Below are 13,972 nucleotides of genomic sequence, written 5' to 3'. Positions count from 1 at the left end.
AGGGGGAGTTCGTGGTGGGGTACTGGCTGTTTTGGGTGGTGATCCTGCCTCTTCCACAACTTGTGTGACGTGGGAAAGACGCTTAACCTCTCTGGGCATCTTGGCCCCATCTGTGAAATGGAGTCACACTGGCTAGGAAACCAAACAAGCTGGTAGTAACTCTGGGTCATGTGAGGGGGGGCTCTTATGAAATTACCAAAACATTGTTGTAAAGGATTTGCCACTGTAGAGAGTTATGCAAATTCCCGTCTTTGGAGATACAGTAAAGGCACAGGCTTTGACCTAAATACTGAAGGGCGTTTTTGCTTATTGAGAGTGTTTAGAGGGACTCCTCCCACCTACCACCGTCTAGTGCAGTGGTTTCCAAATACAGGAAGGCATTTACTGTAGAATAATTTAAGAAATGGAATTTGTCTCTGGGCCCCAGTGTTTTATGACCTCTGGGTCTCCCTGAGGATCCTCATGTGTGAACACATGCTGGGAATTGAGAAACATCCATGTTAGGATAATGGTTACTTGCTCCCTATGTGGAGGGAGAGGAATGAGTATCAGAGGACTCTAATTCATCCTATAATGTTGTGCTTCCTAAGTGGGCGGAGGGCAGGCTGATATCAGTACATGACCTATGCTCTTTGTGTACTGGAAATATTTTTAAAAAATAACTTTCTCATTAAAAAGTGCCAGCCAAAGTTCTGACATTTAAAAGAATATCTTTTAGGGATGCCTGAGTGACTCAGTTGGTTAAGCATCTGGCTTTTGATTTCGGCTCAAGGCATGATCTCATGGTTTGTGAGTTTGAACCCCACATCAGGCTTTGCACTGACAGCGTGGAGCATGCTTGGGATCCTCTGTCTTCTCTCTCTCTCTCTCAAAATAAAGAAATAAACTTAAAAAAAAGAATGTCATTTATTCTGAGATTAAGTTATTTCCACTTTTAAAAATCCTTATGTGTTCTTATATTATGGTAAATGACTTAAAAAAACACCCAGATGGCAATCCTTGGTGGATCTCCAAATGCTTGACATTTCCCTGCCTTGTAAAATTCAAACACCTGAGCTAGTGCAACCACCTTTACCTCTCTGAGGTGTAGCAGCTGTGGGTAAACAACTCATTCTCTCTAAGCCTCGGCTATCTTCTCCATACGTGAGTATAATAGTATCTACTTCGTGCATTAAATGAGATGCCTGTAAAGTGCTTGACACAGAGTAAGCCATCAAAAAGTGTTGGCTGTAATTACTATTTACATATGAGGAAACTAAAGCAGAAAGGGGCTCTGGCCTAGATTTTTCTCTGCTTTGAATTTGTGAAGTAATAAAGTAGCCTGGTGTACTGTAGAATAATTTAAGAAATGGAATTTGTCCCTGGCGCCCTGAGTGGTTTATGTCCTCTGGGTCAGGAGAGGTTATCTAATACCTGTATTGCAAACTCATAAATACTTAAGTATTTATCTTCCAGAGATATGGGGTGTGTTGTGTGCTGATTCTTAGGTGCCTTCTTAACAGAATGTGCTATTTTGCACTTCTTGGTGGTACTGCTTCCCGTGCCCTCACGGCTTGCTGAAGTCAGCAATTCAGCTGTGTTCAGCACTTAGCAGAGTGAGTCTTCCTAATCAGAAGTAGGATATATTCATGAAGTCCCCAAGTCTGTTAGAGGTAAAGAATTCCACTGTGATTTCTTTTTTTTTTTAATCGGCCTTTTAGGAAAAGTGGAGTGCTCAAGGCTGGGTGGTACTTACAAGTTGCTTGCTTGTCTAGGCACTCATCAAGTTTCCAGAAGCCCCGGGGCTATGGGCTCACAGCCCAGCTCGGGCTGACGCCACCACTTCCTAAGCATACTTTTCCTCTCCTTTCCCCATTATCTGCTGAGCTCCCTCGAGTGCCTGTGTCAGACCACTCCACTCTTTTGCTGCTCTGGCTCCTTTTCCTGCACCCCCAGCAGTTAGAAGACTGCCCACTGCATCACCCAGAAGACTGAAAACAAATGCACCCTTAACCCCACCTCCCCCCATTAGTCTCCAGACCAACCCTCTCGTCTTTCTTTCCCTTTATCCTGTAAGTCCTATCCTCCCAAACTAATCTATTCTGTGTCCCCATTCCCACCCCTTTTGACTCCCAAGGCCCCCATTCTTCTCCCCTCCCTCTCCATCCAGTATTTTCTTCTTTAGTCTCTTTTTCCAGTGGTTCCTTTTCTGTCCCACATAGACAGGGATTCCCATTTTGGAATCACCTTTCCTTGACCCTAACACCTCTACTTCCTTCTTTGTCTGCTCCTTTCCCACTACACGCTAAATTACTGGTTCATTCCTGTTGGCCTCTGACCTTTACATTTACTTCCTCCTTCATCTGTAATCAACTTTTGTCTCCTTCCTTCTCTTGGGATTGACGTTATTTCTGCTTCCAGGGTCCTTACCCCTGGTCTGCATGTCATGTTGTCTGCTGAGCCTCCTCTTCCTGCCATCATTCTGCCCCCTGGCTGGCTTCTGCTGCTTCCTGTACTGATCCCCTTCTTCCCTCTGCAAAGCTCAGGCTTCAAGGCTGCTCCCTGCTCCCTTCCCTCCACTCCCCCTCCACCCCTGTCTCATTGCACACTCCCAGTAAGACACCCCCCCCCCCCCCCGTGTTGATGGCTTCAGTGCCCCCTTGTAGGCCAATGATTCCCGGATCTCATTTCTGGATCTCCCCTCTCCAGAACCCAGTGGTCAAACCAGGGTGTCACCAATCCTGAAACACACTTCAGTCTTTCCCTTTTCTTTTCTTTTCTTTTCTTTAAAAAAATATTTTTTATTTGCAAGAGAAGAGAGTGCAAGTGGGAGAAGGGGCAGAGAGGGAGAGAGAGAGAGAGAGAGAGAGAGAGAGAGAGAGAGAAAATCCTAAGCAGGCTCTGCACCATCAGCTCAGAGCCCAGTACAGGGCTTCAACTCATGAACCGTGAGATCACAAACCTGAGCTGAAACCAAGAGTGGGACACTTACCCAACTGAGCCACCCAGGCACCCCAGTCTTTCCCTTTTTTGTCTCTTTGCTGCCACTGTCACACAAGTATTCTCTCCCGACTTGCAGGTCCTTCGTGCCCTCCCCCGCTGCTGCAAAACTCCCCATCCTCAACCTACTGACTCAAAGTTCTATTTTCATCAAAAAGCCTCCTCCAGCCTTGAGTGCATTCAGCTGATGGTGCTCTCTGCCTGGCTTCCTTAGTCTGCATTTCTCCCAGAGACTTATGTCCTGCCTCATGTTAGTAGAGTTTTTGTAACCCTGGCTTCTAAACTGTAACTTTCTTAAGGGCATACATGTCTGTGCCAGGTCAGCCCTCTGCACAGTCTCTGATACACAGCTCAGCAACCCTTCACACCCAGTGCCCCCCTCCGCACTAGGCTTTGATGCCAGACAAAGACCTCCTGTCCACTGTGTGTGCCTTCTCCCCTTCCCTGAATATGGGGATTTCAATTCTGCCTCTTTAAACTCAAGTTTCCTCATCTGTCAGGGATAATAGCACCTACTGTATAATATTGTTGTGAGGATTAAGTTAAGTGGCTTTTAAAACAGTGTGCCAGAACAACAAATGTTCTGTAATAATAACAATAATAATAATAAAAACAGTAATAAATTGTCATCGTCCAGTCTTCAGTAGTTGCACCGTGCATTCCTTTTTGATGCATTTGGATCTTCTGCCTGGCTTTGGGGGTCTCCATCATCTGCCCCCTCACCCCCTATCCAGGCTTGTCTCCATTCACTTGCCACCCAGTGCCTCAGGGGCCTTGTACTCCTCTGTCTCCCAGGTTTTGGGGTTTCGTATTGCTCCCTCTTGCCCACATGCCTTCATCTGTCCCTTTGTCCATCCCATTGTCTTCATCCCCTGCTTCCCCTCCTCTTTCCCTCTTGCCCTTCTGTGGTACTTCTGGCTGAGCACATATTAGCACCTGACCTTGTACTGTCCTAGAACCGCCCTCGCCTGGTTCTTGTGTGTTGGCTTCTTCTCCTCACTCTGTGAGGGATTTCTAGAGACAGACTGATTTTTTTCACCTCTGCATCTCCCATATTGACAAGTAGTGTTGAGTTTCATAATAGTCTGTCAGTAAACACTTACCAAAATACCATTGTTAGTAGAAAGTTAAAAAACCAAGAACAGGCTAATTTGTTTTGAAGTTTTATTCTTTGTTTTCCCCCAGTGATCTCCTTGACCTGTGCCATTGTCTTTTCAGCCCTGCTGCAAATTGCAACAAAGATAAGCTCAATTTTCTGTGAGGCTTTCTGAAACCTTGGCTGCTTCCATTTGCAGCTACTTCTGGGGCTCAGTCAGTTGAGTGTCTGCCTCTTGATTTCAGCTGCGGTCATGATCTCAGGGTCGTTGGATTGAGTCCCACATTGGTATGGAGGCTGCTCAAGATTCTCTTCCTCTTTCTCCCCCTTTGACCCTCTCCCCAACTTATGCTCTCTCAAAAAAAAAAAAAAAAAACTAAACTAAACAAAAAAAACAACCCCAAGCAAAACAAAACAAAAACCTTGTGAATATAGCTCTGCTCAGACAATTGAGAGAGGTAGTTTAGGTGAAAACTCTGGATTAAAATCTAAGCTGATCATCAGAAAACTCCGGATTAAAATCTAAGCTGATCATTGCAAGTTTGCAATTTGTCTAATTGCAAACTGACACTAAAAATGGACATGTTGCCCTTGTTAAAATAATATGGATCTTTCAGAAGGACTTTCCCTTTGTCCATTTAGAACTCCTGCAGAAAATGGGGTACACCAAGGGGTCGATCGAATTGGAGCTCGTCTTGCATGTCCCCTGTTGCATTTTTAAAAAGTTTTTTGTTTATTTTTGAGAGAGATAGAGTGAGCAGGGGAGGGGCAGAGAGAGGGAGACACAGAATCTGAAGCAGGCTCCACGCTCTGTCAGCACAGAGCCCGACATGGAGCTTGAACTCACAAACCGTGAGATCATTCATGACCTGAGCCAAAGTCAGATGCTTAACCGACTGAGCTGCCCAGGCACCCCTCCTGTTGCATTTTCTATTCTTATGTGATGTTCTGAGGTGTACGTTTGGATTCCTCACATTTGCCTTGTGGGACGGGGTGCATTTTTCCTGCAGCACACAGACCCTGATTATTCGGCTGCATATGTTGTCTTAGAGACCGATGCGGAAGACGGGCTCAAAGGGTATGGAATTACCTTCACTCTGGGAAAAGGCACGGAAGTTGGTGAGTTGACCCTTCTCTTAAGTTTCCAGAATGCTTAATTTGCACTTAGATTCCAGTGGTGACCTTACTTTTCTCTGTATGTACATTGCTCAAGGTGAGTAAAAACAGTGTTTCATAGTTTGTTTCATTGGGAGAAAAGGTGGCAGAACTTGGCCCTTCTCCTTGCAGTCATCGATGGACTGCGGGAATATCTGTGAATCTCAGCCTGTTTCTCTGTCTGAGCTAGGCCGGGGGGCGGGGGGTGATGGTGGCTGAGGGACACCAGAAGGACCAACGGGCATTCATGTGGAGAGGCTTATTGTGATGTGCACAGTGAGCCCCTCGTTCTTCAAAGTACTTCACACCAAGTGGTTTCAAGTTCACTGCTTTTCATGGCAGAAGGGCCTCTGGCTGCCTGGGTTCGGAGCTGTCATCTGGGGAAAGCTGGTTGTGCAGGAGGCACATTGAGCCACCAGTGAAGTCATTCTCTCAGAGCTGGAGAGAGCTCAGTGGTGGTCTTGAGGCCCCTCACATTTTAGAAATAAAGAAACAGAGACCCAGACAGCTGCTCAGCTAGCCCCACAGAACTCCTGACTGCCTAAAGTGCTTTCTTTGCACATTTAAATACCAGTTGTTTGTTTGATTTTTTTTTTGAAGTACATAATCCACACACAAGGTACAAAATTCAAGAAGTAAAAAAAGATGACCTTTGCCAGTCAATTTCCATGGATTATTAGGATCTGAAACCAAATTATGATAGTTGATGAGTGAGGATCTAGGAAGGAAACAGATTCTCTAACTTTGGTGGTGATACAACAGCTCTTCCATGGGTACTTGCACTGTCGGCTCTCCCTACATGTAAAGTGGAAGACTTGCCCCACTGAAAGATTCTAATATTGTCAAGCAGATGAAAGGAGTGTGTGTGTGTGTGTGTGTGTAGGAAGGACAAGGGAACCTTTCTTGAACTTTAACAGAAACGATTGTGCAGTGAGGACAGTTCTTAACTTTTATTTTGTTTTATTTTTATTATTTTTTAAGTAGGCCCCATGTCCAGCATGGAGCCCAACATGAGGCTTGAACTCCTGACCCTGAGATAAAAACCTGAGCAGAGATCAAGAGTCTGACACTTAAACTGACTGAACCACCCAGCTGCCCCTAGAAGGACACTTTTTTAAAACTTGGTGCAAGTTAGGGGTGCCTAGGGGCTCACTCGGTTAAGTGTTCATCTCAGGTCATGATCTCGCATTTCACATTTTGTGAGTTAGATTCTTGCCTTGGGCTCTGTCTTGACAGCTCAGAGCCTGGAGCCTGCAGCCTGCTTTGGATTCTTTGTCTTCCTCTCTCTCTCTGCCCCTCCCCCACTCATGCTTGAGCACTCAAGCTCTCTCTCTCTCTCTCAAAAAGAAGTAAACATTAAAAAAAAAAAATAAAAGACTTGGTACAAGTTAAACAGAGAGAGGGTTAGTTCATTTTCCAGGAGGGCTGTGGGCAGCTTCAGAACAGAGGTGAGGCTTTGAGATTCGTCTTGAAGGGTAGCTAGGACTTTGCCAGGTAGCAGGAGACTCAGCAATGATTTCCTGTCCCCCTCCCCATTAAGTCAACCATTTGCTGTTAATGTTTTTCCAAAGGCAGTGACCGCTGGCACGATAGGTTTGTGAGCTGTGTGTCAGCTTTGCCTGCAACTTTAATGGTCTCTGGTGTAAGTTGAGTGCTTTATGAAGCTGCCTTCTCCATATTGCAGACCATATAGGGTGGCCCCCAAAGGTTATGTAAAACTCAGCAAGCTTACAAAATATGTTATGGGATGGACCATTGGAACCACTCTGGTAATAGCCGGGACTTTGAACTTTGCTGACTGGGGCACACAGTATGGGGACCCTGCACGTGTTTTGTGCTCACTGGGACTTGATATAGGAGATAGGAGGCTCCCCCTCTCTGGTTGCTGAGCTCTGTGCTTTGGGCCTTCATGGACCTCTGCCTCCTCCATTCCCATCCCCTCCCAGCTGTCCTGATGGACATCTCAGCCAGGGGAGATGCCATCTCTCTATGTCTATAATAAATGCTTCTTTTGCGGTGATGTAGTTGGCTTCCGGAGCCTTTTTCAGACCACAATATGACAGAACCAATTTTAACTTTATGGGCTTTTTAAAGTTTATTTATTTATTTAGAGAGAGGGAGAAAGGGGAGAGTTCACAAGAGAGGGGGAAGGGCAGAGAGAGAGAAAGAGAATTCCAAGGCTTTCTGCCAGCGCAGAGCCCCAACACAGGGCTCCAGCTCCTGAACTGCGTGCGAGATGACGACCTGAACCAAAATCAAGAGTCGGACGCTTGATCGACTGAGCCACCCAGGTGCCCCCGTTTTAGCTTTAAACTTGCTCCCTATTTCAGGTGATTCATCGCAGTCTCACTGAATGTGTTTCATGGCATTTGCATTCAAGTTGAAAAAACATTCAAACATTCCATTAGCACATCACGGTTCTCCTGCACTTTTACCAGCTTACTTACCTGTGCATTCTTTTATGATTAGAAAAAGAGAAAAAATAGTGCTTTCCTCATTACTGTGAAGATAGTGCTTGTTTGCGTGTGTGAGAGAGACAGGAAGGGAGGGTTACAGTTATTTTTTTAATGTATAGAAGACACCAATATAGTTCTTTAAAAAATAGAAGAAAAAAAGATGAAGAAAGAAGAATTTCTAAAGAGACAGAAAACAGCCATAAGGGTTCACACCAGCCCTCAGGCTCAGACACCCATGGTCATCCATCGGCCTTACTGACTTGTCCTTTCTGTGCCAGAGGGTGGCAGGGAGTTAGTCAGCAAGATGTGCCTTCAGTGACCAGTTTTTTCCAGATGAATTTCCCACCCATGGCATCAAAGCAAACCTGAGGCAGACTGTCCTGTACACTGGATGACCACCACTACCGAGATTTCTGTCGAATGCACCCAATTTTAGTTACCTTCTTGCAGTGCCCTCCTTTTGAGCAAGGAAAATCTGTGCTATAGATGAATACATTAGTGCTGCTTATGCATCTCTTAGAGCTGTGAAAGGTGAGCTCATCCTCAACTTTGTTAAGGGCATTTTCCATGTGGGGCAAACCAGAGGTATGCTTCATCAGTGGTTTCTAGCAGCTGTCTCATCAACGAGATGGAGGTTTTAACTAGATGATGGTATATACCTCTTTGTGAGTTGCTGACTGGCTCTTCAGATGTCTTTAATCCTAGAGCACCAACCATCAAGGTGTGAGAAGGATTCTGTCTTCTCACAGTTCTAGGGAATGCATATCTGAACTGGAGTGATTCTATAGCCCTTAACAGAAGCCCTAGAGAACATGCAATGGTTGCTCCAGCCCTAATGCTACATTTGAGAGCAGGTGTGCATTCATGTATGAACACTGTTCCACATAGAAGCCAGGCGCATCCTGACAGCTTGTTTCAGATATGTCAGAGGTCTTTCTCCTAGGATCTGGAGGATAGTAAAACTGCACCAGTAGTTAGTAGAACAGCTATCCTATGAAATGACCTGAGTAATAATCACAGAAATGGCAACACCAAACAACAAATTTATCAAAAAAAATTATAACAAATTAATTGCTTTGGGGCTAGATGATTTGATTATTTTGGTCATTTATGTGTACTAATTGTTTTCTAGCATGACTGAAGGGTAGAAGGGTCTTTCCAATTCAATCTGTTACTTATTCTTCATCTGAAATAATACAATAAAGCCTTTTTAAGTAAAATACGAAAAAAAAAAGGATGGTAATTCTGAGCCAAATTAAATTTGACCTTCAAATTACTTAAGAAAACATATAGTGGGGTGCCTGGGTAGCTCAGTAGGTTAAACATCCGACTCTTGATTCAGCTCAGGTCATGGTCAAACAGTTCATGAGATCTAGCCCCATGTTGAGCTCTGAGCTGATAGCCTGGAGCCTGCTTGGGATTTCACACTCCCTGTCTCTCTGACCCTCTCCTGCTCATACTCATTCTCAAAATAAATAAACTTTTTCTCTCTCTTTCTCAAAATAAATAAACTTAAAGCATAGTATATCATAAATCAATAGGAAAAAATTAAATCTTTAAGAAAAGTGTTTTCATGTACTTTAACATTTTACTGTTAAGTATTGTTTATTTCAAATTCGTTTCATCTTTAGTAGTGTGTTATAGTGTGACTTCAAGATATTTTCTATGCTTGACAATAATTGGAAAGTACCTCTTTTTTTTTACTTTTATTTTTTTTAACTTTAGAGAAAGAGCATGCCAGAGGGGCAGAGAGAGAGAGAGAGAGAGAGAGAGAGAGTTTCTCATCCAAGCAGGCCCCAAGCTCAGCACAGAACCTGATGCCGGAGCTCAATCCCAGGACCTGGGATCATGACCTGAGCCAAAATCAAGAGTTAGATGCTTAACCAACTGAGCCACTCAGGCGCTTCCCCCCACTGCTTTTTTTTTTTTTTAATTTGATAAATCAGTCTCTTTATTCCTTAGGAACAATGAAATAGAGAAGTTTGATTTTGAAAATGACTGGACACTTTATAAAGTGAACAAGAAAATATATTGGGAATAGGATTTAAATTTTCATATCAAAAAATAAAATAAACTTTCATACCTATGGCTCAGTTTTTCAAATGGCAACCATTCAAAATGTGTTTGCTCTACTCAGGTATTAAGCTCAGTGTATGGATTAACAGCTGTATTATATATGTGGTATTATTTATGACAAACCCAAAAGACATATTTGAGGCAGTATTTAAAAACATGTACCTTTAGGGGCACCTGGGTGGCTTAGTCAGCTCAGGTCATTATTCTTACGGTTTGTGGGATCGAGCCCAGCGTCAAGCTCTGTGCTGGCAGTGGGGAGCCTGCTTGAGATTCTCTCTCTCTCCCTCTCTCTGCCCCTCCACTGCTCTCACTCACTCTGTCTCTCTCTGTCTCTCTCTCTGTCTCTCTCTCAAAATAAATGAACTTTAAAAACAAAACAAAACATGTGCCTTTTGTATTAAAATTTCTTTCATAAAATCCCACAGTAGTTGTGGTGTTTTCACGTCTTAATTTATTGGCATCATACCAAGACATACCCAAGAATTGAATCCTTATTTAATAGTTGCCTGTGCTGTGAATGCCCTCGCCCACCATGTGCTTAACAAGGACCTCGGGGACATCGTTGGTGACTTCAGAGGCTTCTACAGGCAGCTCACCAGTGATGGGCAGCTCAGATGGGTAAAGGACCTAATTTTTAAAATGTTCCTACAAGTAATTTTACTAAGGTCTAAGATGTGCTTTGATTGCAACAAATGTGAAAACAGGCTTACAATTTTAAGGTAAAACACTATTAAATTAGGGCTTCAGCCATTTAGACAATCAGTGTTTTGAGGTAATTGATATTCCTTTCTGTAAGACTTGAATCTGGATATATTTGGATCCTGAGAGCTATCTCTGCCCTATGGACCTCATCTCTACTCCTTGAATGGAAGAAGTGTTCTAGACACTCTAGAAGATAAAGTACTGAATGGGCATCCTTTCTGGGTCAGAGGTAATGTGGGTGGCATTAGAGTTGGGGGAGGAAGTTATTAAAGCCAGAAACATAAGAGAAGAGCAAAGTTAAAAAGATGGAGACCGGAGCACTTTTACATGTATAGGTCTATATTTTGAGCCCTAAGTTCAAGGCATGAGAAGAGTGAGGCTCTAGAGAAAGGATTCTGTCACAGTAAGATCAGTCCAATAACTGGGACCTTGCCCTTGTCTCCCAACATCAGCTCTATTTTTTATTAACTCTGCTCAGTTTCTCATCTATGCACATAGAAAGGCACAGGGAAGGCATTCTGTGTTGCCTTGGATTTCATTTTTAACTTTCTGCAAAGCAAGTTGAACTTACTTTTAAAGGCATTCCCTTGAAGAAGTCCCCACTGGCCAAATCTAGGACAATTCAAGGATCAAAATAAATTTGTTAGTAATGGCTTATAGCTCATTGAATAACATAAGAATCCATGAGTGCATTCAGGTAGTAAACAAGCAGCTAGGGAAAGCCTGTCATTATAATAGAACAGAAGAACGTAAAAGGAATGATAACGTTTGACAATCACTGTATTGCAAACATTGTAGCCATAGCTCATTGAGGCAAGAATGATCAATGGATGCCCCAATTTGGGGACAATAGTAATCTTACACTGTGAGGTTACCATTTTCCCTAAGTAAGAGCCCAGTGGACACTGACTTACCTAAGTGCTAAAAGATAATAGCCCTAATAAAAAACCAAAAGGACATTATTGCTTACTTAGAATTTGTGCCAAAAAAGTATGACCTGAATCCCAGTCTGAGGAACACTGTTACAAGTCAACCAGCCCATGTGCTTTAAAAATGTCAACAGCATCTTGACAGCATTCTTAAAGAACAGCATTCTTAAAAAAATAAGAAAAACTTTTCCAGATAAAGGGGGACTGAAGAGACAGAACAACTAAATGCAATGTTAATAAAATAAAGTACGTTATTGAGACAATTGGCAGAATTTGATTATGGACTGTTTTAGGCAATAGTATTCTTATCAATGTTATATTCCCTGAATCTGATCATTGTACTGTGGTTATGTGAGAAAATGTCCTTGTTTTTATGACCTACACACAGAAGTATTTAGGGTTCCAGGAGCATGATATTTGCAACTTAAATGGTTCAGTAAAATCAATTGTGCGTGCGCGTGCACACACACACACACACACACACACACCATATATATATATATATATATATATATATATATATATATATATATATATAATATTTGTCTGTATATGCATACACAGAAAGAGAGTTGGGGGTAATATACAGGAGTTTTTTGTACTGTTCTTGCAACTTTTCTATAGGTTAGAAACTATTAAAAAAAAGAAAAAAAAAAAGCATGGGGCACCTGGGTGTCTCAGTCAGTTGAGCACCTGACTCTTGATTTTGGCTCTGGTCATGATCCCATGATTGTGAGATCGGGCTTCATGCTCAGCGTGGAGCCTGCTTGGGATTCTCTCTCAATCCCTCTGCTCCTCTCCCCACCCTGCCCCCAACCTCTAAAATTTAAAAAAAAAAAAAGTTTTTTATAGTATATTAAAAAAGCTTAACCTCTTTGTGAGCTTTTATTGATGGCTTTTAACTCTTGAAATGTGTCCCTGGCTAGGAGACCTAACTATCTCTTTCATGTCTAAGAATTGCTGGTGTATTTTGCTTCCTAACCAGATTGGTCCTGAGAAAGGTGTTGTGCATCTGGCGACCGCGGCTGTTCTCAACGCTGTGTGGGACCTGTGGGCCAAGCAGGAGGGAAAGGTAACTCACTGGAGGAGCACTTGCAGGAGCTCTGTGGAATAATCCAACACGTGGCAGAGGACTAAATAGTTCCTCTACGAGAGCCTTCTAAAGACCAAAGATGCAGGCCTCCAAAAGCAATGTGGAAATTTGTTTGATGTGTTTTCTCCGTGGCAGTAGTTAGGAAACCATAGGAGTAGGTTAGAAAGGGCTGAGAAAGAAATGTGAGAGCAGCAGAGGTGAGGAGTCAGGAGGCAGCATTAGAGATCCGGGTGTGCCCATGGGCTGGTGGGCAGGTGTTTGAAAGTGAGAGTTTGAGTTTACTTTCAGGGGAAAAAGTGGGCACTTTACACATGATTTAAAATTCTTTTTTTTCCCCCAAGCCTCTGTGGAAGTTACTTGTTGACATGGTAAGTAAATTCTTTAACATTATAACGTTAAACAATTATAATAGTTTTGCAGTATAAATGAGATGGATTTCGTGGATTACTTGCCTTTTGTAAAGCAGCAAATATATTCAGAATTGTTTGTGGATCGCCATAGTGATGGTAAAGTAAAACCCCAGTAAACCCTAATATTTCTTTTCTGGTATTTGAGGTAACAGCTGGGTGTGCCCACACACAGTGGTCCATGGGAAGCACTGAGTTTGGGTCCTGCCTCCCCCACTGTGGAGGCTTCACATGTAATGCAAATTCTCTGAGCCTCTGTTTCCCAATTATGAAAAGGGGATAATCATCACTTCTCTGAGAACTTCATAGAATTGGTTGAAAGACCAAATGATAAAAGTGTTTCACAAACTCTGAAGAGCAAGATGTTATTATTAAGATGTCATCTGGTCACTTTGAATTTAGAGTGTTGTGGTCTCCATTATCTAATTCCGGAAGAGAAGGAGCCAAACGCTGAAGATAGGTACCTCTGTGTTTCCTTCTTCCTTGTCCTGTTTGTGGCAGGGAAGAGTGCCTGCCAGGGGAGGAGGAAAAAAAGCTGGGCAATGGGCAAGTTAAGGAGGGTGACCTTCAGACCCAGGCAGACCTGGCTTTGAATGTGGGCTCCTCTACTTTCTGGCAGGTTGACCTGAGGCATGTCACTTAATCTCTTTGAGCATCAGCTGCCTTAGGGTGATGTCTTATGTGGTCACTAAAATCCTGGTAGCCAGCAGATGAAGGCCCTGTTATTATTTGACATCACCATTTGGGAAAAACAAAGAACACCTTGGCTTTGAAGACTGTTGGTCAGCAGACATCGTCTCTTCTCTGGGAGAAAGTAAAGACAGGTGGATATCACACCATCGACATGGTTGCAGGTGGCCTGGGGGCCCCATCTGAAGGGGAAGGACATGAGCCACCCTCTAGGCTTACGGTTAGGCTTTCAGGGGGTGTAGGAGGCGACTCCCCAAACTGAATGAGTTGAGAGGCACCAGAGAGGTGTGGCTTCATTCTTATGGATTCTATTTCCTGTTTCAGTAGTGGCCGATAGTCTTAAAAGAGGCAGAACCTCAGCGTTGAGTTTTTTTTACAATTTTTTAAAA

General features: G+C 43.2%; 1 protein-coding gene across 2 annotated transcripts in view; it reads left to right on the top strand.

Annotated features, from left to right (window-relative positions):
- Positions 1–13,972, top strand: part of ENOSF1 (enolase superfamily member 1) — a 29,321-nt gene that overhangs the window by 509 nt on the left and 14,840 nt on the right. Inside the window, exons 2-5 of one of the 2 annotated variants that reach the window (XM_058692564.1) lie at positions 5,086–5,194; positions 10,265–10,380; positions 12,379–12,465; positions 12,828–12,854. In XM_058692564.1, the coding sequence (XP_058548547.1) occupies positions 5,086–5,194; positions 10,265–10,380; positions 12,379–12,465; positions 12,828–12,854 (339 nt within the window). Of the gene's footprint in view, positions 1–5,085; positions 5,195–10,264; positions 10,381–12,378; positions 12,466–12,827; positions 12,855–13,972 lie in introns of those variants that run through there. The other variant, XM_058692565.1, reaches the window with a different exon arrangement.

The sequence above is a fragment of the Neofelis nebulosa genome, chromosome 11, assembly GCF_028018385.1.
Source record: "Neofelis nebulosa isolate mNeoNeb1 chromosome 11, mNeoNeb1.pri, whole genome shotgun sequence".
NCBI lineage: Eukaryota > Metazoa > Chordata > Mammalia > Carnivora > Felidae > Neofelis > Neofelis nebulosa.
This window is presented reverse-complemented; position numbering and strand designations above follow the sequence as displayed.